The sequence below is a fragment of the Pagrus major genome, chromosome 14, assembly GCF_040436345.1.
Source record: "Pagrus major chromosome 14, Pma_NU_1.0".
Lineage (NCBI taxonomy): Eukaryota > Metazoa > Chordata > Actinopteri > Spariformes > Sparidae > Pagrus > Pagrus major.
The window spans coordinates 18,229,348-18,255,134 of NC_133228.1; the positions used below are offsets into that span (position 1 = coordinate 18,229,348).

Genomic DNA, 25,787 nt, shown 5'->3' on the forward strand with positions numbered 1-25,787 from the left:
GAAACTTTTTTTCCGATCAAGGCTTAGTTTTCCACAGCTGACTCAAATGGTTTGCCTAAATTCCACTTTTGTCCCTCCAACGTGAAAAGTTTGTGCTCGATACGGTTTATTGATTAGTTTTTGTGTGCAGGTGTGTTCATTCGACAGCGCTGCCATCGAGAGACAATACCAGCTGAATCCACGGGGCCAGCTGCGCTTCAGGATCAGGAGATTCTCGTACACGCTGGATTTTTCAAGTAATGCGCACACAAGCACCAACAAAGCTGCTCCGGAGCAAAAACCAGACAATGTATTGTTTTGATTTTTGTTGAGGACGACAGTTTAAATTGTCACTAAGCCGTCCCTCTGGTTCATCATAGAAATGCATCAAGTCAATGACTCTATCGGGACGAGAAGAGCAGTGAGGAGGACTGCAGACTGTGAGAGTCAACAGAACAGCAGGTCGTTTTATTTACCCCGACCTACCCACCCAACACCACATCAGTTCATTTGACCATCATTTCTGAACATGTTACTGTAAATGTTTTCAACTTAAATTCTTCCTTTCAACAGTTCGGGCACACCCAGGTGGCAGTTTCAGGATATTGGCGGCATATGGAAAGATTACGCCAAAGTAAGACACAAGTTTCTTTTGTTGACGTGTGGCTCAACACACTCGCTAGGCTTCACACGGTACGGTAGTGCTTTTAGCTAAATGCTAAAGCGAGCATGCTAACGTTAGGGATGCTCCTGACAACAAAAACAAGATAACGCCAAGAAAACAGTCAAAAAACCACAAGGTTAAACATTTTCCGAAACAATATTGCATGTATTGTAGTATACAGATGGCTGCTTAACATCTTAGATGCAACAGCTAACCAACGTTGTAACATTAGCGAGCTAACGGATGCTTTTTTTTTTTTTAGAAAGCAGCATTTGACAGGACATGTTAGTGCAAATTGTACCACTGTGTGATTTAAAGCTGTAAATAATAATTGATAAAATAACAATAATAACCAATTAGCATTTCTGGTGCTAACTAGCGTGGCTAGCAACGTTTAATCGACGAGTTGACTAGTTGCGCGCGTCTCTAGCTAACGCGCTCACAGTTCAACAGGTGGGCTATAATGCCGGAAGTTAGCACCGCCCTGGTTCCTAGCTCATGGGCTTTTTCCATCATTTCTTTCCTTCAGACTGTTGTTTCTGTCCTTGTCATGTAGAGAAATCATCGGTGCAGCATGTCCAGTCAGGACATCGAGCTCCAGTACCAACTGAACCCGTCAGGCACCACGAAGTTTAGCACCAAGAGCTTTAACTATGAGCTGAACTTCTCAGGTGAGCCACAAACATGGACGCTTACAGTTTTTGGTCCAAGCTAAAAAAAAAATATTTATTCTTCTGCTACTGTACAAAGAATCCACTATAACGTGGTGATGTCAAATTTAAATCTGTGTTTTGCAGCCATGACTCAAAGGAACCTGTCCACAGCCACCACCAGATCAGTGCGACGACTCAACCAGTGAATGACTCAGGACTTTTCCACAAGCTGTCTTAGTTTGTCCTTTTCCAGAAGCATCTGCCAACTTGTTGTGAATGCATTTTAACTTTACCTTCTTACAAGACACTGTACCTCTCTTGTGCTGAAGTGTGTTTCCCACCCCTTTGAATAGTGTTTTCCTGTACCATTGCTCTCCATGGTGGGGTTGAGGGATTGGGTTAAGTTAAAGGTAGGCGTCATAAAGATTTATTTATTTAAGTTAAAGGGGAACTCCTCATCTCTGATTCAGGCAAAAGGCTCAAGACATCATGAGGTGCTTTTTGCGTAACAAACACAAATGTCTAACCAAATTGTCAGTGGTCGTGTGGCATTGTGGGTAATGTAGGCACCAGGTTTCAGCCATTCCCAAACTGAGGAAATAACTATTATAATAATATAATAATTTGAAATCAGAAATCTTCTGGGGCCCACGCAAACTTTCAGTCACAACTCTGATCAACACAAAACTAAGATGAAGTATTTCACGTAATGTAACTCCCTTTTATCAGTTACAACTTTTCTAAATGTAAATATTTAATCAGGAATATTTTATCATAATTTCAAATGAAAATTGAAAATTAATTTATATATTTGTAATTTATTGTAAGTGACCTTCAAGGCCCACCAGGGGGCAGAGGACCACACTTTGGGAATCACTGTTAGATGAGCCTGACAGTAACATGCGAGTAAATCAGTCATGCCTCAAGGAAACACAGATTAATGGGGAAACACACTTTGACACCACCTCTTTTAACCTAAAAACCAAAGGGCTGTTTACCAATGTGTCATAAAATCCTGCCTAATTTGTTTTTTTACATGACCATCTAGCAAATCTTAAAATGTTAATGATTGAATACTGCCTTGTAAACAATGCACATGTAAAGAAAACTGTAATGTTTTGACAAGATACCTCTTCGTCTTCTTTCTACACACTGTGGACTTTACAGTGACGTAGGAGACATCTTACGTCCAGCAGTTTCACTTTGTTGATTTTGAGACACACATTCGAGAACATTTTGTGTGGAGGAGGATCTTTAATTAAACACTGCCTACAAAAAGTGTGCGGAAAGTGAGTATGCATCTTAAAATGTTCATTATTACTGCCATGTTATCTGCACTTTAGCTTGTCTTTCTTTCCTAAATTAAAGTTACATTAACTCCACTGTCTCATGCAGCGTTTCCTCAACACATCACACAAATAACGACCACCATTCGAGAGGATTAGATTGTGTACTTTCCTTTATATGTACAGATTTTCATTGGACCACCTCAGAGACCAGCACCTCAACACATAAAACAAGGGCCACACTACACGTAATATGACAGCAGTGGTATACAAACAATCTTGTAGAAGAATAAGCTTTTTACTTTTCTGCTTTGGGGGTTCTGCCGGGATATGTGACACGCGCACCACAGATCACGTTCACTGTGCGATGAAATCAAAAAACTGCCACGTACTGTACGTCAATCTACAGGCGAAAATGCTCCAGTCAGAAAAAAAAATGAACAGAACCTGACGAGTCAAATTCACTAGCGAGTAACACCTCGAACAGGCGGCGTTATTTTCACAAAAGAAACAGAAGTTAACCCGATAAAAGACGTTTCACATCAGCATGTTAACAACAATCATTGTCAGCAGAAACACAGTGTGACCAAGGTGCAGCTAAAAACCCTAAAATGGTGTAAATCTCTTCAAAAAATGTAAGATTCAGAATGAGTACACGTTGATGTTAAGCTGTTTTAGAAAATCTGACAGACCTATGTAATTATTGTAGGTCAGTGGAGATGAAGGTACGGACGCGATACGCACCCTTCACGACCGATAAGGATTATTGCACACGACTCATCTAAGGCCTCTTAACCATTATCACAAGGACATAAAAATGCCAAGGCCCTCACAGAGTGATCCATTTTTAAATAACTATATATTTACACTTAATAATAATAATAATAATAATAATAATAATAATATTGTCATCAGCACAGGTCCTCCGACAGCAATCAAAATATAGAGTGAAAATCTTCATCGTTGTACAAATTTGATCAACAGAAATGGTGCTCGGGGAGGATTTGGAGCATCTTAAATACCTCTTCAGAGAAAATGCAGCTGGACGCGTGAAATAAAATTGGAATCATTGTTAGGAAAGATGCTAAAAATCAAACTTTAGATCTTCTGTGGTCGATTTCAGTAACATGCAACGAAGCAATGTGAGAGCAGACAGCTGATTAAAAAGAGAAAAGTATTAATACTTGAGTAACAGATGATTGCTGCCCGTCTAGTTCTACACATGTACCCACGTAAGGCACGATAGCCTAAGCAGTGCGTATGGTCCTCGCTCATTGACATTAGCATCTTGTTAAAAAGGACACTGCTGTAATAGCTACTCCACGGGTAAGTCATTCATACGGCCATTTACAGAAACTGGTGAGCTTTTGTCACCAAAGAAGACAAAACTTAACCCTTTTCAACAAGCTTGCTCAGATGTCAAATTAAGGAATGGGTAAAAGCTAGATCTGCAGGCGTAGAAAAGCTAACGATAGAAGAATGAGACCAAAAATGGCGACCGGACTGAATCGATAGTCCAATTTGTGTCCGCGAAATGGAGGTTTCTGGTGCTGCAGAGAAACAGTGAGGCTCAGATTTTTCTCCACGGAGGAGCCTCCTGGATGCAGATCAGTGACTGCAGGCTAGTTGGCGCTACACTCAAAAGCTACCTCCCACAGGGCTCAGACATTTTGATGTATGCTGCATTTTGTTTTTTAAGCCAACCCTCTGATCACTTTAGACATGCAGCAAAATCCCAAAATAGTCTGGAGAAGCAATAAAAAAGGTACAGAAGCCTGAAACTGAGCCGCTTTCTCCCTCCCATCATCTTTTTCTGCCAATTTTAAGTGCCGATTCTGAAGAAACTTGTTTAATCCACTTCATCCATTCAATCATTCATGATATGAACACAAAACCTTTCCTGAATAAACTCAGTCGGGATTCATCCCAACCTGTGTTATTTGGACTCCCAACAAGTACAAAACAGTAGGAAACCCCCAGCATTTAAAGAACACAGCATTAGAAGAAGAAGAAGATGTTCCCGCCCCCCCACAGTTTGTCCTTCTGGTCCAGTACAAATGGAATTTGCCAGCTGAATGTGAGTGAAAGTCAGAATTTAAACCAGGTCGGATTAAAAATACAGACAGCGACACCCTTCAAAGGATTTTTTCAGTTTTTTTGTTCTGTGAGAATTCAAGGCTCATCCATCCAAAGTTATTAAAGGAATATACTTCACTGGCATCTCTTTTTTTTTTTAATGCAAGTTTAGCCGAATAAGTCTTTCAGATCATTGTTGACAGATGCACTCTGTTTAACTCCACTTTGGTTCAGGCTAGCAGCAGCAGCAGGTTGAGAAAAGTTCTGCGGGCTGAAAAAAGGGTTTGCTTGCATCCCAAACCCGCTGGGCACTCCTCCCATACCTACTGACGCGCCCTGCATGGCAGTCTGAGCGTTCTGGGGTGAGCTAAACTGATTGAGCCAAGGGGTGTTGGTTGTAGGCTTTGGGGCCATTTGGTTGAGGGAGACTTTGGGCTGGCTGGTTGTAAAAAGACTGTCCAAGGCTGACATGTCGGGGGCTTTATTCGTCTGTCCTTGATTCTGCGTCAGGGCTCCAAAGTTTGGGGTGCTGGTGGTGGTGGCCATGCCGCCGTAGAGGCCGGGGCCTGCGGGCCGCATGCCCATCCCCATGCCTCCAGTCTGAAAGCCCATTGGTTGGTTGAAGCCGTTGGAGACGGGGGCGCCCATGGGGCCCATCATGGGGCTGGGGGAGGGGAAGGCAGCGATGGTGGTGCCCTGCACTGGGGCTGGTCGGGCTGGGTTGGCCAAGGAAAGGCTGTTCAGAGATGTCATGTTGTTGAGAAGGCTGCTGGTCAGGTCCTTAGTCTGCAACATAAAATGGAGAAAGATTAGGGGTGTCACGACGCCAACTTAGATGCAACCGAAGAGAAAAAACAAACAATCTTTAAAGTCGACACACAGAGATGGTACTATTATTTTCTTTTCCAAAGATTCTTTATTGATTTTTTGAGGGTTAACTGGTAGAAGAACCGAACCGAGATCCTTCACTGATTTGTTTGGGAAGAGGGTTCACTTGGGACAGTCAAACCATTGTTGTAATTTTCAGGCGTTACCTTTGTGTTGTTGGTGGAGGCTGGTTTGACAGTCTGTGGTGCTAGTGGTTGCTGGTTCCTCAGTTTGGCTGCCTGCTCCTGCTCCTTAGCCAAACGCTGTTTCTCCTCTAGAGTCAGAGACATCTGGGGAAATGCAGAGGAAGAGAAGACGGACCGTAAACAAACTGGACTGCATGCTAATTGGACAAAGGTGAAGATTTGTGTAAATTGTAAATGAGGCATGACATTGTTTCCGTACTCTATTAGGCTGCGGGGCTGCTGCTGCAGATCCGTTTTCTTTCCCATTAACCCCGCTGCTGCCAAAGATATCATCAATCTGAAAGCAAGAGGACAGAAGACTAATTGGAATCGCTGCAGCAGAGACACATTCATTAGGTAAGTACACCCCTGTTGTCATTAAATCGACCTCCTACCTGGTTTCCAGAGCTAGGTGGACCCTTGGTGTCCTCTGATTGGCTCCCTGGGTTTGAGATGTTTATACTCCTGTAAAAAGAGACGAAAATAAACAAAAGCAGAAGGAATTTGAATCAAGGGAATCACACAAGCCTGGCTAGTCACACCATTATCATATTCATGTGGCCAGTATCAACAGGTAATTGCTTCCTGTGACAGATCCAATTCCCCCAGATGTTCCAGCGTATAAAATCCTCATTAATATGTAGAGCCATTTTATATTTTAATCAGACAGAGTAAAAAAGGAGACCTCTGCTGCTCCTGCATGACGTGCAGCTGCTCCAACTTGGTCTTGTGTTCAGTCTCCATACGACTCAGCATGTCCCGTATGACCATCATGAACGAGTTAAACTGAAACATGGAACAAGAAAGAAAATGCATTAAATATAATTACCTTTGCAGGTAAAGAAAATTTAAAAGGTGTGTGTATGTGTGTTAGGGAGTGTATTACCTGGTTAAGGTTGAGGTTGTTGTCTATACTAAGAGAGACCAGGTGGGGCAGGCTCTTGGTGGCGAGATTCTCTTTGGGGATGCCCAACTTCTTGTGGCTGAAGGTGCACTTATAAATTCCTAAAGTGAGGAGAGGGAGAGTCATTAACCCATCTAAAAGGTAATTTCTGGGCATTTTCTCTGCGTCAGTCACATTTTTACTCACTGTCATATCATCTTTCACTGCACTATATGCAGTGAAAAATGTTTTGCACCTCTACGTAAACAGTACAATCATGGCTAGACATAAAGAGAACTAAAGGATGTCTTTATGCAGTATAACAGAGTTATAATGCCATATATAGAAGAAAAAAAAGACGAAAGTTGAATTTAAAATAGTTTATTTTACAAAAATTGATGTGATTTTGATTAAATATCAGAATTTTAAGCTTAGATTTGGTTATTTTCATCGCATACGATTTGTTCAGCTGAAATTGGACAATCTGATAATCTTTTGTCTGCTCTTAGTTACAGTAGTCATTGTTCTTAGTCATTCTTGATACAATCACTGCCTGTAGCGGTGCTGGTATCCGTCTCTTTTATTGTGTCGTGTGTTTTATTCCTCAAAAGGCTAACCAGGGACAAGGACCGCAAATTAGCCAAGCCCTATATACACTGCAGCGGTTGCATTTTCGATGTTATGATGCCTACATGTATTGTCCCTGTCAAATACACTGATTTATACATAATTAATATCAGTTTTCAATTTTCTGGAAGAATTTTGCCCCTTTTTTTAAAAAAAAAGACAACATGCCTTTAAAACCTTCCTATGAGTTTAGGAATGAAGAGCGTTAAGCAGACCCAGAGGTTGCTCGACTGTCAGTGTTAAGTGTTTTTACCTAGAATGCCCATGAGTACTGCAGGTTCTCTGGAGGGGATCTGTTGTAGGAAGGGCAGGATCTCATCAATGACATACCACTTGTCTAGATACTCCAGAATCTTCCCCAGACACACCAGAGAGTTCACACGTACCTACACAGTCACAAAGGAAGATGCATACATAGAGTCAAACATGCGTCTACAGTTTCAAAGAGGTAACATCTGACAATCGTGAGACATCTAAAAAAAAAATGTATCTATGCGCAGGCAACACAGCCTGAAAGGTACAAGCTGAAGGAGACTCACAGCAAGTGAGGAGGTCTGTAGGCAGGCTGATTTGATTCGAGGGATGAGGGAGTTCTTCATGGACGGGTAGTCAATCAGGTTGGCGAACGTCGGGATGATGTTGAGGCACAGCTCCTGCTCGGCCACAGATAAGATGTTGTGACATTTTTATGATGCCGAGAGCATTCATTCTCACTGTGCTCTCGAGGTGATAAGAGAGCGCGGAGTACAGAAGGTGGAAAAAATAACGTTCCAAGTGGGATGATAAAAATATACACCAATGAAGTAAAGATGAGTATTCTGACAGTGTTTTTACTTCAGAAGATGAGGTGTGAAAGCAGCAAAGGACCCAGAAATCTCAACTAGGCCTAAAAATATTTTTGACACAGCATCTGGCTTTAAAAAAAAACAACAAGCATACAGTAGCTCTTGGCTGCAGCAGCTGATGAGCTGATCCCTTTTACCTGGATCTGTACAGAAGGGGCCTCCAGAGCTCTGTAGACCATAGGTAGCACGCAGTTCTTAATGTCCTCCGCCGGTGTCTTGGTCAGCAGTAGATCCATCTTCTGCAGGAATATCAGCAGGATCTGCACAATACAGGCACCCAGTGAGGCAAATAAAAGTCAAATGGAAGAGAATTTGATGCCATTTACTACAGATGAGTACAGCGTTAAGTGGAAGTTTACACAGGCAGTGCTTTCAGCAGGTTTAGTTTAGCTTTTAGTGTTACGGACAACACGACGCACAAACTAGCTGATGTGACTGGAGCGAATCAGCAGAGACCACTCACCATATTACTAGCCTGAAGGAGCATGGAGAGAAAAATACAGAGAGAGACAAGTCTTGATAAAATGACATGCCGAGCACAAACAGATCTCTTTACTCAGTTATATTTATCTGATTAATGTCAAACATGCCCAAAGGGAGAAAACATCATGCAAAAAGTTTAAAGAGGAAAATCCCACTTTTCTGAGTCTTTTTAAAAGGATCATGTCAGTGATTGAGTGCATTTTCAGCTCAACTCATGCTTAGATTAGAAAAGGTAATGTTAACACACAACAAACCAACTAAGAAACGTGCCTACGCACACCGCATGTGTCGAGTTCTGTGCTCTACCTGAATTGGCTCTTGCTGCTTGAAAACAGGCGTGAGGTCGGGCAGGATGAGGCGGACGTACTCGTCCTTGGTGCACTCCTCGGCGATCAGCAGCACGTTGGGCAGCACAAAGGGAACCATGTCCGGGTTGATGAACTCAGAGGTCAGCGCCGGCAGGATTCGATACACCACCACTCTCTGAGAGAAAAAGAAACAGAATGAAGCCATGAGTAGGATACCAAGATACCAACAAACTGTAAATGCATTTACAGAGTCTTCACACTTCATCACTTGCCACATTCACCCATTCATACACTGATGGCAGAGGCTGCCAAGCAAGATGCCAACCTGCTAATCAGGAGCAACACAGCACTTGCCAATTATAGCGCCCCACACTCAGCTCACACACACCAAACTGTCATTTGGGAGCAATTTCACATGCAGCTGGAGCGAGGGATCGAACAGCAGTTCAATCCCCAGCTCGGTGTGTGTGTGACTGGATGTGTGAATGGCTGACCTTCCAATTAGTGGATGGTCTGCTCCGAAAGAATTGTTTCACAGTAAAATGTACACTTGCTTTTTGTTAAAGAGGGCTATCAAATAGCTCAACACTTGGAGTACCTGTACATTAAACAAATCTGGAGATTATCCGTTCTTAAATTCTGGGTTTTTGACCACTTAGCTCGACATTTGTACCTGGTGTACACTACATTTCCTTTACAAAATGTGCATGCAAAAATGTCCCCTTTCATAGGATATACACTTCAACATTTTAGTTGCATCTCCTCTCATTTATTAATATTTTGAAAATGTGACAAAGACATTTGGTTGTACTACCTTGGGTAGTTTGGGCAGCACTTTAGGGAGGCCTTTGTAGAACTGGGACTTCTGTAGGTTGTCCCTTTGGAAGAGGGAGTCAAAGTACTGCAGGGTCACAGCACCCACGTCGTCAAAAAATGGAATCTGAATTTCGCAAAAAAAAAAAAACACAATAAGAAAGAAATCACCAACATTTTCTAGCACATGTTACAAAAACATGAATTTCTTTGTATCTGCATACATTTTGTTACAAATCAAACCTTGGTCATCTGGTCCGCATCCGGACGGACGTTGGGTGTGACGCTGAGCAGCATTTTGACATGCTCCCGCACCTCCTCTGGGATCTTGTTCAACAGGGCTGGACTCATGGTGCTCAGCTAAAGATTGAAAAACAGAGAAAGGATGGAACAGAGCAGACCAGAGGAGAATAGTAATAGTAACACACTCCTGCGCTACAGTGCACCATTTTGAGCTGTGATCTGCTCCACGACTTGATTTTTAAGAAGATATTAAGTCCTCGTTCGCTTGGAACAGCAGAGCCCGGAGTGTGTCAAGTCACAATCAGCAGGATTATTTCAAACATGTTTCCGTTTTGCCACTCAAATCAAATCTGGAAAAGACAGCCGCCTACACTACGGATGCACAGTGACACATATCTGAGCAGACGGCTGTGGCTGTCAGAGAGATGAGCGTGAGAAATGGAAAAAATTAGCACGAGTGGAAAGACAATAATTCCCAGATGCTGCTTGGCCCTGATCGAAGCAGCATGTGAGTATTTTTCTCAAGAAGAGCAATCATCCCTGACAAGTTAAGGCATCATTTTATTATCATTATTTCATTTTAGTGCATTTACAAAGGACAGTTCTTCTAATTTCATTAAAGACTTTTACCTGGTCCAGTTGCCTGCTGAAGCTCTTAAAAATGTCATGCTTGTTGACTTGGAAAACGGGCTTGCCCTCGTTGAAGACGGCGTGCATGACCACGCCCAGCGAGTACATGTCGGAGGCTGAGTCACAGCTGACAGACAGGATGTACTCGGGGGCCAGGTACTCAGGGTTGGGGAGGCAGAGCGGAGGGAGATTGGGCTCCCACTCTTTACATGTGTACTTAGGCTGAAGACGACAAGAGAACATAAGAATGTAAATCTTGAGGCTTGAAGGCAGTAAGCCCTGCCCGTCAAGACTATAGTCGGGGACGAAAATCCTTTTCTACACACCTCAGCGTCCGAGGGGTTGGTGGAGGAGATGCTGAAGTCGAAGCCCATGATCTTCCAGGCTCCGCTCTTGTTGAGGATGATGTTCTCCAGACACAAGTTCCCGTGGACCATTTTCACGCCACTGTGGAGGAAGGACAAACCCTCGGAGATCTGGAGAGAGAGGAAAAAAAACAGAAATGTCAGGGGAAATTAGAGCCAGACAGACAATAAGGCATTTTCATTTTTGCAATAAGCCGCAAACAGTCTGACATTTAACAGACTCGCAGATAGTGCGAAGGTGTTAATTTGAATCTGACACGTCTCAGCTTTGGTATGAAAATGCTTCGACAAAAAGTTGCTGTGGCAGACACTGCAGGCGTTTTCTAGTCTTATCAGCCATAAATACACAAAAAATAAATGACGAGGCCCAATTATCAAGTTAATTGACGTAACACTAAAAAAAAGGCGAGCCGTGAGAATGATCTGGTTCAACTGGCTTCACAATATGAATGTGTGTTGGACACACTAAGTGTTAGCGTGCTCTTAATAACAAACAGACAAGTGCTCGTTAATAAATAATTCATCATGCATCGTACACGTCTGACTGTCTCATACATGATGTGCACAGACGATGAACATTTATAAAATGTTCGACCAGAACAGAAAGCAAACCTGTCTGCACTCTCACCTGTAGCAGGCCATACTTGGTCTCGACGTCATAGAGTTTGTACTCCTTGATGTCGTTGGGCATTGGGCTGGGCAGGTTGTCCCAATGGCCCATCACGTTGGACAGACTGGCGAACACCGGCTCTGTACAGAACGCCAAGCAGTCTCTGAGGGACAAATACAGCAACAGCATCAGTGTCATTTCGAAAACAACCGCGTGTTAAATGTTGATTTTATTCTCGGACAGACGGAGACGATTCATAAAACGAGCAAAAGCAAAAACGGACACAAGGAAGTGTTTTGAATTTAGAGCAGCCAGGGGTGAAAGTTTAACAAAGACAGGCTGGTAAAAGGAAAACAGGCACAAGACAGCCTCAACCTTGTTTTGCCCACAGGGGACATGCATTATTCAGAGACCAGTCTACCGAGTCTTTTGATCATGACAGCTTCTGCTCGCATACGCGCACACAGAGGCAGACAAATAGATTTGTTATGCAATTTTTTACTTGTGTGTCAAGCCCCTCTTTGAGCTCTGACTCGTTGAATTTGTCCTTGGTCTGTGTGTGTGTGTGTGTGTGTGTGTGTGTGTGCGTGTGCATTATTCACCGTGATTCTTCTAGGGGATGCTGCACAGTCAGGAGACGGGGGTGACGCAGTCTGGTCAGCTGTTGCACTCCTTTTTTTAGCGAGTCGATTATTTGGTCCTTCTCGAACTTCTGATACTTGTCAACCACCTTCTTATCAAACACAAACACTGCCACTTCCTGGAGGGTCGAAGCCGAACAACAATTAGCACATTATTTATCTTTATTTAGTCTCACAGCAACTTCAAAAACAGCACAAGCATAGTCAGTCGTCTATCATTTAAATTGAAACTTCTATGATTTGGAGCTGGAGCTGGTATTAACGGATCCAAACCTGTTTGGTGGACTTCTTGGTGCCGTTGTAGATCCTCCAGCACAGGCCAGGACCCCCGCTGGCAATGTGTCGTCCAACCTCAAACTCCCTTGTCACCGGGTTGCCCATGACAGCGCTGGTGACGTCCGCCGTCACCTTTGTGACGGTGCTTTTCAGCTTGTTCAGCATAGACTCCATGTTCACGCCTCACCTGGCAGCTGAAGGTGGATGACATACCAATCAGGATACTTAAACAAAGAGTCTGTCTGTCAAAACAATCAGAGTTTTTTCTCAATCCCTGAAAGAGGCTGAGGCCAAATCCCTTTCCAGCGAAGCAAAAGCCTTCAACAATCCTTTAGACGTCCACTCTAATGCACCTGCCTGAAGTGGCTCACCAGTATCCTGCCTGTGACGACTGAGGAGAATAAGCACCGTAACAGCCCGAGCTGTCCCCAAAAATATAAAATGACTCAGTGAAAACTCAGCCACACCACATTAAGGCTCTCTTTCAGAATCCTTCAGTGACTTCACAGCATGTTAGGAAACAGGAAGTCAGTCGAAAGAACATGGCCGATGGTCATAGAGCACAATTATTTCTACATGAACAGTTTATTCTGGGTTTGATTAAGAATGCTTACAGTACTTTGATGTTTAATTCTCTGCACTGCAACACAGTTGAATAAGCACTTTTCTGGATATTGAGATGCCCGCTGTACGGTCCGCATGATTAATACCTTCCAGATTTCCACATAAAAAATATGTTAAGCATCGCAATAAATGGATCAAAGCACGATGAATCTCAGCCTACATTTGTAGGTCCATGCCAACACCCACCTCGACTAATTCTGTTAATGAGAAATCCCTGCTTGTACTGTGTATATACAGTATATAATGTTAATATACAGTATTAAACAGCATCTTCCTCAAGCTGCGTGACTTACAGTATCTGTGAAGAGCCAAACTGAGGGTGCACAGCACTATGATATCTATCAATAATTGATGCATCTGACGCTGTCAGTTTTTATGTCAGTCTCAGTTCCCTTCAGGTCCACCCAAAACAATAGTTTAAATTCAAATAAGATGAACTGTGCAGAGAGATGTTGCAGGATTTCTGCCTGGTTTATAGGAGAATCTGCTGTAATATTGCGGCATAACTGTGTCATTGCTCATCATTTATTTACCTTGTGATGGACAGAAGGTAGAAGCCACTAATACATGCCAAAGAAGTCAATATAATACCTAAATATATATCTAAATCATTAATCATTCCCTCCTGCATGAGGCTGTTAAAAGCTATTATCTGCAACAGGTCTGAAGGATGTATGTGGCATAACTTTATCATATGTCAGTTCACTTTATACAAACTGACATTGATCATCATTAGCTATTAGCTAGCTAGTGGCCAGACAAACAGGTGTAAACTGAGAGCATCGTTTTGGACATCACCTCACCAAAAGCACCTGCACTAGCACAGTTGTTAGCCAGCTAGCTAGCTAGCTAGCTAGTTAGCCGCCAGGATGCCAGGCAGTTTATCAACAGCAGCTTTGCTAACGTGGTTATGATTTGACAAGCTACTCGTGTGGGGTTAAAGAATACATTTATCGTTGGGTTGGAGCATTTCAATGTTGTGTTTGTCTCTTAGCGATGACTGTCAGGTCTGATTGGGAAATAGCTTGACGTTAGCTAAGTTAATCGTCTTGTTTAGCCTGTACGCACACACACCAAACTGGCACAGTAACGCACTGTGACACAGTTATCGTGAACGGCTACCATCCCAAAAAACCCTCTTTTTAACCCGTTATCTACCTAAAGGCTGACATCATCGTTTGCCTCCGGTGGCTGCCGTGAAAGACTTTTTTAGACAAACAGATCACGGTAGCTTCCCGAGCTAACTAGCCAACAATGCGCAAAGAAGACAGTGACGTTACTGTCATTACAGTCAAATACCGTCTGTTTCAATACAAAAGTGTCACCCCGACACCCTCCAGCTGCTTACCTCGATATGAAAAGGGCTCTCAGTTGTATTTCCCTTCAAGAAGTGGACTCTCGGCAGCAGCGCTGTCAGTTCTGGCTGTGAAACACAGCCCCCATGTCTTCCAGGAGCATACGAAATGAGGCAGCTTCAAACGCTAGTGAATGAACAACCCTACTTCCGGGTTCTTTAATGGAGTCAGGTGCACCGACGTCACCTGTTTTTTTTGTTTGTTTGTTTGTTTTTTTGAACAATTTGTCACCATGAATAAATAAATTGTACATCAAATGTTTTGTTACAGACAGTGACAGTGAATTATTTTATTTTATCCCTTACTGATTTTGAGTAGTGTATGATATGAAGCGGTCCACTAAACCAATATGAAGAAGTAAATAAAAAAGTTGCTCATACTACTGTTGTACTTTGAATTTTTCCATTCAGGGCTTTTACTTGTAATGGCATTTTTACATTTACTTAAATAAAGGTTCTGAGTACTTTATTCCACCACTGGGATCCACGTTTATGATAAATGTCTTTGCAGAAACTGCAGTTTAAAGGGTAACTCCACAAATATTCACATTAAAGTGTATTTAGAGTGAGTAATTTGATAAATTGCCTCCAGTGATGTCACTCAGAAGCTAAGTTGCATTGTGGGTAATGTAGGGGCCAGGTTTTGTGTGGAATAAAAAAGGCGATATCTCTGGTTTTGTTGTATTGATTTGGATTATTTGTTTATAAACTGTCCATAACGAGTCAAACAGTTATAGAAGTGTAATGCTAGACCAGTGGACTGCTTTTCAAACATGGCGCCTACATTACCCACAATGCAACTAAGCCGTCATCACTGGAGGCAATTTTTCAGATTACGCGCAGCTTCCCCTGCAGCCACTAAAGGCTTTGTACAACATTTTCCCATATACAGTAGTACTTGAAACATTTGTAGTAGCAACATAGCTGAAATTCTGAATAACCTTACCCTAATTAAGGTTACCAGATCTGATGGGTCACATCATTCGGTGAACTATAGGGCAGTATGTGGAAAAAGTTGTGAAAAATATTACAGGGACCCCTGGATCCAGGACCACCAAGGGTCCATAGACCCTTATACACATGCATGAAACGAAAAAGCAGCCAAGTCTTGTTTGAGAAAACATCAATTAGTCTTTTATTATTTACTTAAGAAAATAAAGCGTGTTGCAGCATCGTAAAGTGCATTCTAACATGATTTCAATGTCTGTAAAGAACAAAAGATGCTGACTGACATGAGATTTGACTGTTAATTACCTTTCGTCTGACCATGGCCTCACAAATTGGTTTCATATTTACCAAAAGATTAAATTAGTAGGCTAAAATTATTACGCATCTTCCATCAAAACACGTCCAACTTTCAAGTAAAATCCTAAAAAGTTACAATTAAAACATTTGACCAAGATACTGTTATTAAAAACGTGCTTCAACCTCTAAAATAATATAAAGCAGATGACATTAACCTGAGCTATAGTGAGTCTAACACATTATTGTACCCTTTCTGCTTTAATTTCATATTAGCTTTAATTTAAAATCTTCAAAGAGATCTTCATCTCTAACAACAAAAAAAAGCTACAAACTGTTAAACCATTATTCAGCTACACTAGTGTTGCACTTAACAGTGTTTATCCTTAACCAACCTACAGCTGCTACAGTAAACTGAAAAAAACAAGAAACAAAATGGCTGCTATAATATTGTTGTTCTTCATGCCTGATCAAAAGTGCACAGTATTACTTCGACAAACCAATGTTCCATCTTCAAAGCCCCAATTAACCAAACATAAATATCTCTTAAAGATAACAACAGACAAAAGGAATATTCATTAGTTCAGGAGATGTTCACTAATTGTCAATAATCCCTTTTAAGTTTTCACACTTCACATTTACTGTATTCTACAGTAATGTCAGAACATAAAGCAAACAACATGAATGATCTTTACGACAAAAAAATTTGTGTCATGTACAATTAAAAGAACGACTTCCCCCAGTTTAACACCGGATGTCATAGATGAGATGTTTCGTTAATAAACGAGTGCAAAACAACTATAATTACGCCTATAATTAATGCTTCATCAGACTGCAATATTTATCCGACAGATAATGCATCCAGTACTACAGGACAGTGAGAAGTGTAAGAACAAAACTGAAAAAAGACATAACAGTATATCTTCAAATAAAACTTTTAAAAAGGCCTCTTGTGACTTAAAGGAAACTGGGGAGGCTGTCAATCCCTCTCTTTAACTAGACATTAGGTGAGATTAGAGGTGTGACTGAGTGCCAGTTTTCAAAGTATCCAAAAATTAAAAAGACAGCAAGTTTAATTAAATTATTATCCTCCTCCAGTGTAAGCGCTGTACTACTGCAAACTGGCCTTGTGAAGTGCATCCAGGAAGCCAAACCAACACCCTTCAGATGCATGTCTCAGAAGGTGCAGGCGAGATGCTGGAGGAAGACCACGGGGTGATGCTTTTCAAACTCTTTGAGCAGCCTCCTCCTCTCCTTCACAGGCATGCTCCTGCTGGAGGAAATGTCACAGAGGAGCTGTTTGAGGCTCTCCAGGGTGGTAGCCTCTCGCTGGTCCTCGTACTCCTGCGGCGTCACCTGCTGGCAGAAGGTGAACGCTGCAACACATGGTGGAGAAGAAGCCATCAGTTTTTGAGTGCAGCGTGTAGTTAATGTTCGGTGGGGCTCTGGAGCAATAGTGCCACCATGTGGTCATTTCTAAAACACTACCTTTGGGTTGTAACTCCTCATATGTAGGTGAGTTCCTCACTCAAGATAACTCAATATAAATATACTGTGGTGCAGATCTGAATGAAGATGCAGATTAAAACCTTAAAACTATTTATTAAGCCTAAATACTAAATTGTGAGGATTGTGCAGCCTCCATGGAGATAATTACAAACAACTTTTAACCAGCATTTAAGTGGAACAGATTAGAGACTTAATCTTCCACTGTCGTATACATAAATTTGAAGGAATCTATATAACTCCTGAGGATTATTTCAGGTTGTGGCGTAATGTGTGAATAATTAGTTGTATTTAACTTACTGGCAATTGAGTCAGGGTCTTTTCCCTGCTGCATTGTCCTCAGTGTCCTCCTCACAGCTTCAATGAGGGAAGTAGGAGTCTGTGTTCATGACAGGAAGAAAGAGTAAAAGGAAATTTCAAAGTGTTGAATCCAAACTGAATTGAACAACCATTAACAGGTATCTGTAGGTCTACTTCACTTTAATGATCAATTAAGACATTGAGGACATGTGAACCTTTTCTGCCGTCTTTAAAAAAAAATGTTAATGATGCATTAATTAAAACATTTAAGTGTACCTTGAAGAGCTCAGTGCTATTGTCCATGAGAAACAGCACCAGGTTTTCACTTTGGGTTCGAGTCAGTTCATTATTCTGAACAATCGCCCTTTGAAAAGTGCGGCAGACCAAGGCCCTGTTATTAATCTGGAGGCAAACATAGGATATGGTCATCTTAAATTATGTGCACAGAAGGCTAGAGATGACTGTGGTTTGGTGAAGGAGGTGAACTACCTGTTTCTGAAGACGACAAGCGTCTGGGTGAGCTGCTGTGTCCATGAAGGCCAGTAGTCTCCTCAGTTCATCTCTCACACTCGTCTCCAGCAGTCGCAAACACAACTGAGATGCTTTGATGGCCTCCTGCAGCTTCTCTTCATCTGGAAAGAAACAAAATGTGGTCAAGACGGGAGGTGGAAAAGGAGTAGCATGCTTTGGTTGTAAAATCACTGTATCTTTATCTCGTCTCACCCAGCAAATTCAGAATGGCAGCATGTATGTCCAGGTGGCGTCCTGAGAGAAGTGGAACTTTTTCCTGTCCACTGTAGTACTTGGCAATAGTGTCAAAGAGCAGTCTCTTCTGGCTTTCCATCTGCTCTGCCTGGTCATCTTCTGAAAAGACGCCACCACCTTGTTGGCTGAGCTGTTCCCCTGCAACCACGATCAGCTGGTCGGGAAAGAGCTCCAAGCAGTCTGCCGCTGCCGATAGCCACCCGTCCAACCTGTAAACAAAGAGCGGCGAAACAGAACACAATGCATTACAATTTTTGAAAATGCAGGAACATGATCAGCTCACATAATTCAAGTTTTACCACTATGCGGGAAAAAAAGAAAGCTTTTAAGTACTGACTGTGGCATGTTAAGGGTGTCCGGCAGCTCTCTCTCCAGGCATGTGTTAGATATAACCAGGTCCTGAGCTGCCAGAGGAGTTCTGCAGGCCTGGAGCTGACCCCTGGCAGGAGAAGTCAGGATGCAGTCCAGCATGGGCACCTCTACTGTCTGCAGCAGCTGCAGCAGTGTCTGCTGCTTCCAAACCTCATCCACCACTAGGGAGTACAGAGGTGAACAATATTAGAGAGAAAATCACAAACTCTAATGGACTGTTGGTCCCTTGTATTGGGCACCCACCACACTGCCAAACAGTGACAGATAAGCTCAGGCTTACCAGCTTTGGACAGAAAGGCAGAGGTAGTGGGGGTTGTGTTTAAAGCTTGAGATAAGGTTGGTCGCAGGTTGATGGTCTTCAGCAGCCTCTCAACCCTCCTGTCTGAAGGTCCGACAGCGAGGGGGTTAGAGATCGTCCTCAGTTCCTTCAACCTTCACAAACAAAACAAAGTTTTATGGTGACTAATAAACACACTGTGTGTAGAGGGTGCTGGGTAATAGAGCTTTACAATGTTGTGAAAATAAAGTTATCAGAATGATTTTCACTGAGTAAAACCCTACATAAAACAAGGTAATAATATTTTGGGTTTGACTGCATAATAATGTGTAGTTAGAGGGGTCGGTTTAAATTCAGAAATCACTATTGCTCAACATTTTAAGACATCGTAAAGACAATGATTGATGAAAACTAACCAAAATCAAGAGGATAACTTGAGCTATATGTCAATATCATGTCATGTTCATTCGTCTCCCATGAATGTTTCATTTCAATGCACTGATTCTTATTTTGCAATACAGCTTCTATATTGAACATAGTAAGTCAGTTGAGCACCACTAAAACCAACCTAGAGCTCTTCTTCCTCTTCATCTCCTGTTGCTCTGGTGCCGTGTTCTCTGTATCGCTACTGCACTCCTTCATGGCAGAATTGTGTAACACTTTATACTCCAGAAAACGGTAAAGGCTGCAGCTGCTGTCCTCGAAGGTCACCTCCTTGTCTCTGCGAAACAGCTTCGTGCCCACTGGTTCAAACACCTTGGCCTCCATCAGAGCCTGGCAGAGCCGGGCAGCTTTGAGTCGAGACACTTCGCTTGTGCAGAACACCACATTTTGCATCAAATAACTGAGGACGGCATCCACGGCGTCTGAGCCTGTGAAGCATTCAGCATGAACGCGGAGATGCCTTCTACAGCGCCGCACCTCCACCTGGGTTTGCAGAGCCTGGATGATGTTGTGCCACAGCTGGGTGGCACCGAAGGGCCCAGAGAAACCTAATGGAGAAACCACAGAGTTAAAAGAAAAGGGGTTGAAAATGGCTGTGACTGCAGCTGAAAAGGACATAAAAAGTTTTTTAATTACTTTTAATAGGTCTTAAAAAATGTCCATTACAAATAAGCTGAGTCACACCGATTTACTCCAAAAAAATGCCCTAAAATAAGCAATAAAAATGTTAGGATTTTTTATTATTTTCAGTACACGCGGGCTGAAGACTCCTATCGATATATTCCATATAAATAAAAGTTATACAGAAGAACTATTACTACTTATTAGTCATCAATAATACAGCAGTGAGGGTTTTGATAATTAATTGTTGCCTTTCTGTAACCGTTAAACGTGCAGGGAGAGGCTGCAATGAGTATTTTTAAAATAATGTTCCTGTTGCTACATACAGTGATTGAATGTACCTAAGTAAATTTACTCAAGTACTGTACTTAAGTACTATTTTGAGGTACTTCCATTCTCTACTACTTTATACTTATACCCGACTACATTCTGTTGATAGCTTTAGTTACTAGTTACTTTACAGATTGCATGCTGCATTTATATTTATGAACATCACAATATCTATATGAATATCACAGGCAAAACAGTATATGTACATATATTTATAATTTACTTTTACTTGTACTTATAATTACACAGTTTATATTATTAGTAGTAGTGGAATATTTATTGCCAGAAAATTACTTTTGATACTTAAGTACATTTCATATCAGATACTTTAAGCCTTATACCCAAGTACGATTCATATGGGAGACTTTCACTTTTACTAAAGTAATATTGTAACGATATCTTTACATTTACTCAAGTATGACTTTAGGGTACTTTGTACAACTCTGGTTACGTACGTTTAATAAAGTACGTAAAGCAGTCACGCATTTTATTTCCCACGTAAAGCTTAACGATCGCTTACTTTTTAAACGATTTAATACAGGACAGAGTGTTTTAACAGTTTGTACCGCCTCTTTTCTTTAAGTAAATATTAAATGTCAATGTCTGTAAACGTCGTGCTTATAAAACATTTTCACCAGATAACGTCATAATCAAACACAGCCGTGATGTCTAACGTACGTTACTGATCTGTCAATGCTAGCATTTATACACACAAATGTGCTCTGTTTACGTGGTTGTATTTATATAAAAGAGATATTAGCTAACTTGAAACCTATTTAGCGTTACTTTTCGGGTCTTACCGTGCTGTATATTCTCACGAAAACTTCTTGTTTGGCTGTTCAACCTTCTGAACCGAGGAGTCAAATCAACCGCCATCATGAGCTCTCCTTGTGACGTAAACAACCTTCTTCTTCTTCTACTGCACATAAGCGACAGGTAGCACGCTGCTGCCCCCCACAGGCAATACAACACATTGCAAGCCGCTGATAATATATATACGCTGAACAAAAATGTAAACGCAACACTTTTGTTTTTGCTCCCATTTTTCATGAGCTGAACTCAAAGATCTAAAACATTTTCTATATACACAAAATATCCATTTCTCTCAAATATTGTTCACAAATCTGTCTAAATCTGTGATAGTGAGCACTTCTCCTTTGCCGAGATAATCCATCCCACCTCACAGGTGTGGCATATCAAGATGCTGATTAGACAGCATGAATATTGCACAGGTGTGCCTTAGGCTGGCCACAATAAAAGGCCACTCTGAAATGTGCAGTTTTGCTCTATTGGAGACGGCTTATGGTAGAGAAATGAACATTCAATTCACGGGCAACAGCTCTGGTGGACATTCCTGCAGTCAGCATGCCAATTGCACGCTCCCTCAAAACTTGCAACATCTGTGGCATTGTGCTGTGTGATAAACTGAACATTTTAGAGTGGCCTTTTATTGTCTCTGGATACGACACGTATACGACACGTATACGACAGCCTGTTCCAGTTCCTGCCAATATCCAGCAACTTCGCACAGCCATTGAAGAGGAGTGGACCAACATCCCACAGGCAACAATCAACAACCTGATCAACTCTATGCGGCAAATGGTGGTCACACCAGATACTGACTGGTTTTCTGACCCCCCCCCCAATAAAGCAAAACTGAACATTCATGTCGATCAAACAAGTTAATTTAAACGTGCACACATTTGGCTCTGATGCAGCATAATATGAAAAGTAACCAGTATCTAAAGCTATGAAATGAATGTAGTGAGTATAAAGTATCATTTAATTAAGTAATAATTATTTGTCTGCAAAAATGTAGTGAAGTGGAAGTATAAAGAACCAGAAAATGGAAATACTCAAGTAAAGTGCAAGTGCCTCAAAATTGTACTTTAGTACAGTACTAAAGTAACTGTACTAAAAGTACTATGTTCTTACCCTTAGCACTTAAATCATAGCACTTATGTACTTAAAGTATCATTGATAAATAGCAGCTACTATGCTCAGGCAAGGGCTTGAAAATTGTTTCTTTTTTTTCATTCTTACTTTATCGACGGTGATATGTTGTGCTTACTTTCTTAATATTTGTACATTTACTTTCCCAAAATCAAAAGGTGAACTTTGAATACATGAAAAATTAAGTCTTGTTTGAGTATTTTTCTTCCTGCTTTCTTGAGTTCTCTTTCTGCTCGAACTGAACATGAAACTAGAGCAAACAGTATCTTATTTTCTGTCGACCATCGGGTTAAAATTTCCCTTTGAATGCCCTGCAGTGTACCACTAACAACAGTCACAAGTCAGGTGACAGTGCCTAACATCCCATCACAACATCAAGGTGTCAACTTGTGAAACAGGGATGGGGATTTGAGACACATACTCAGGTTTCAGAGAGGAGGGGAGAAGGACGTTTCCTTGTGGATCTGTCATTTGTAGGATCCACACTATCAGAAAAAGGTCTGCTTCTTCTGCTGTTCCTTTTACTGCAGTTTTTTTCTACTCCAAGGTGAGTTTGTTGCTCTGTTTCTTATTACAATACTAGCTATGCCTCAATGATTTCTTATGACGGAATGAATTTTCTTGTTTTATCAACCTCTTAAAGTTTGAAAGTAAAAAGTAAAATGTTAAACATCTCTTTCCTATTGCGGACCTTCTCCATACATCAGTGTTATATTTCTATTAAGTCATTATATCAATGAAATGAGGTCCAGTGAGTCGACAGTTGAGATCATAGTTCACAGGTAGACGGAAACAGTAACAAGTGCATCGTACAAATATGACTGAAATTACTTCTATCAGACAAATATTAAAATATTAAAGAGAGAATACTAACAATAACTAAGGATAAAATGATGAAGTGAGGGAAATGTAGCTCCACTATTTTTCACTGGCTGAATGCTGATCATGGGGAATATCTTCTTCTTCTTCCTCTTTTTAAAAAGAATATTTTTCATAATAGACATTTGTAATCTTTGTTTGCCCACTGGGTCGAGGCCCATTTCGGTGCTTATCTTGTGTCTTATTGTATTAAACAAAGAAGGAAAGATAACCTTACTCACAATTTTTGCCCTCAGGCGAAGAGCTTCAAGTTTCCTTCCTTGGTCAATGTTCCGTGTTCAATCTTTCATGTATTTTTATGTGTTGAGGGCAAAAGCTTGCAACTGAGAGCTCCTATTACCTCTGAGTGTGAGGTAATAATATGTCAAACAACATAGAAAACACAAAACACAAAACAGATTTTTGATTTGAAAGAACATTTTATTGTAATTATGGTTCTATTCTAATTATCCGTTTACCCCCCTGCTTTTTAATGTGTTTCTATCTACAAATGTCTCTTGTATTTCTAAGAGTCACTCCATATCGACTGTCACTTGGATTACTTATACCTGTTCCTCTGCTCCATGTTGGACTGTTTCAGTGCGTGACCAGATGCTTATAATGAAGCAAATGGCAGTCGAAATTCAATATGGTAGAGTTAATTAAGTATTCAGTATGGTCAAGTGAAGTGTATTTGTATGGAGTCCAGCATATTGTTTGAATTGTTGTAAGAGCAGCGTTGTGTATTTACACTATGCCAGAAACAACAGCAGCGCGATGCTGAACTGAACCACATCCTATGTAAATGGGGACACAGTTGACTGCCGTATCAAAAGTTCTTTCTACACTTAATGGATCTATTCTCTCTCCAAAGGTGAGCCATGCCATCCTCACCATGCCAGTGGACAACTCTTCGCCCATTTGTCTTCAGCAGCATCATGGTGTTGTGTTTTGTCACTCTTTTCTTCACATATAACAACTTTGAAATGAAGTTCCCTAGTTTTAATATTTTTGTGGACAGAGCCCGTCAATCCTGTCCTCCAGTTCTGTGTGTAGCTGGAGACTCAAACTGTTCCACAGAGCTGCACCACAACCACACCCAGGAGATCCAGGCTGCAGCAGTGGACACTGAGCCTGACACAATCCTATTGATCTGGATGTGGCCATTTGGTTTCAAGTTTGATCTGAGTTGTAGTGATTTCCACATCACAAAATGCCACTTGACTGATGACAAGACCCTTTACGACAAAGCCCACGGGGTTTTCTTCCACCACAGGGACATTCATGGAAATATGGAAAACTTGCCAAAAGAGCCACGTCCATGGTTTCAGAAATGGGTGTGGTTCAATATGGAGTCGCCTACAAACTCAGGTCCAATGAGTGAGCTTGATCACTTATTTAATCTGACATCCACCTATCGACTTGATGCAAATATTCCTGTGCCCTATGGGCACCTGGAGCCTGTGACACCTGAAGATGAAAGTTTCAAATTGCCAGCAAAGGACAAGTTGGTCTGTTGGATTGTGAGCAACTGGAACGCACAGTTTAGGAGAGTTCAGTTCTACAATAAACTGAAAGAACACATTCAGATTCACACTTATGGAAGGGCATTTGGCCATGAACTAAGTGGCGAAGACTATTCAAAAGTAATTTCTAGTTGCAAATTCTACCTCTCCTTTGAAAACTCAGTTCACAAAGACTACATCACAGAGAAGTTATACACGCCAATGAACCTCGGTAGTATACCAGTAGTTTTGGGCCCTACAAGACAAAGCTATGAGGACCACATCCCAGGAGATTCTTTCATCCATGTCGATGACTTTTCCACTCCAAAGGAGCTGGCAGAGAGGCTACTGTACCTCGACAAAAATGACTCTGAGTACACAGGATACTTTAACTGGACCAACAGGTTTAAAGTGCAAGGGGCTTCGTTTGGCAGGACACATGCTTGCAACACCTGTAGGTACTTACAGCATAACAAAGGTTATCAAGCCTTTCGTGATCTTAATAAATGGTACTGGGGCTAGCAGAACTCAAACAACAAAAAGAAGCATTTTGCTCAGTTTTCTACACACAAAACTGAATGCCATGGGAATCATTTTAAAGATGTTATGATCAATTACAATCAAAAATCTACATATTGTACCTTGGATTGACTTCTTTACCTAAATAGTCATAATGCAGGTACATAAATTCTTCAGTGATAGTCTTGGCATATCCCTGTTTTCGACAAACAGAACTGCGATATTTTTTCCTGATCTGCACATGCTGAATTGTTTATAAAACTCACTCTAGCTTTGATGATAAAGAACCGATCTCTGTATTTTACTCTCCTCTAATGTCAGATCTAAAACTAGGACAACCTTGGTGTGGCTCTGACTGAAAAACAATGGACAAAAGCACCCAAGAAGATCCTTTTCGTGTCATTGTATACTAGACTTGCCCTCAAAGGCAGCTGGATGTCACAAATCCATTGTTCCAGACTTCGGGCTTCTCAAACTACAATTGTTTGGACCAATCAGCATCCTCTCAGGGAACTACTGGCAGCTACAGGTGTGGTTTAGGTCCGATGACAGCAAGAGAAGTGACTGTTCATTTAAAAACAACAATGGCTGCTTCTCGGCATTTCATAAAAGCTGCTAAAGCATCAGTGATAGCAGACCTGGAGATCATTTTTTCATGGAGATGAACAAACAACGGCACTGAA

General features: G+C 41.4%; 4 protein-coding genes across 4 annotated transcripts; 2 read left to right on the forward strand and 2 right to left on the reverse strand.

Annotated features, from left to right (window-relative positions):
- Positions 1-136: 136 nt before the first annotated feature.
- LOC141008261 (protein mono-ADP-ribosyltransferase PARP11-like) lies at positions 137-2,678 on the forward strand. Its single transcript, XM_073480538.1, has 5 exons — positions 137-236; positions 360-441; positions 553-613; positions 1,200-1,314; positions 1,441-2,678. The coding sequence occupies exons 2-5, from the start codon at positions 362-364 to the stop codon at positions 1,500-1,502; spliced, it is 318 nt and encodes a 105-aa protein (XP_073336639.1). The 5' UTR covers positions 137-236; positions 360-361; the 3' UTR covers positions 1,503-2,678.
- A 59-nt stretch (positions 2,679-2,737) lies between these two features.
- On the reverse strand, positions 2,738-14,515 carry LOC141008260 (SCY1-like protein 2). The gene is made up of 18 exons (XM_073480537.1): positions 14,407-14,515; positions 12,432-12,628; positions 12,120-12,277; positions 11,536-11,680; positions 10,869-11,018; positions 10,543-10,764; positions 9,913-10,029; positions 9,671-9,796; positions 8,855-9,031; positions 8,203-8,325; positions 7,760-7,873; positions 7,474-7,606; positions 6,597-6,715; positions 6,396-6,496; positions 6,106-6,175; positions 5,931-6,008; positions 5,693-5,815; positions 2,738-5,444 (listed from the first exon to the last, which is right to left on the reverse strand). The coding sequence occupies exons 2-18, from the start codon at positions 12,606-12,608 to the stop codon at positions 4,827-4,829; spliced, it is 2,751 nt and encodes a 916-aa protein (XP_073336638.1). The 5' UTR covers positions 12,609-12,628; positions 14,407-14,515; the 3' UTR covers positions 2,738-4,826.
- A 1,076-nt stretch (positions 14,516-15,591) lies between these two features.
- Positions 15,592-21,148, reverse strand: LOC141008404 (DEP domain-containing protein 7-like). The gene is made up of 9 exons (XM_073480752.1): positions 21,070-21,148; positions 19,443-19,866; positions 18,878-19,029; positions 18,563-18,758; positions 18,184-18,434; positions 17,950-18,092; positions 17,737-17,862; positions 17,461-17,539; positions 15,592-17,030 (listed from the first exon to the last, which is right to left on the reverse strand). Exons 1-9 carry the CDS (start codon positions 21,146-21,148, stop codon positions 16,831-16,833), a joined length of 1,650 nt encoding a protein of 549 aa, XP_073336853.1. The 3' UTR covers positions 15,592-16,830.
- A 2,918-nt stretch (positions 21,149-24,066) lies between these two features.
- Positions 24,067-25,107, forward strand: LOC141008166 (4-galactosyl-N-acetylglucosaminide 3-alpha-L-fucosyltransferase 9-like). The gene has a single exon (XM_073480412.1). It carries the CDS (start codon positions 24,067-24,069, stop codon positions 25,105-25,107), a length of 1,041 nt encoding a protein of 346 aa, XP_073336513.1.
- Positions 25,108-25,787: the final 680 nt, after the last annotated feature.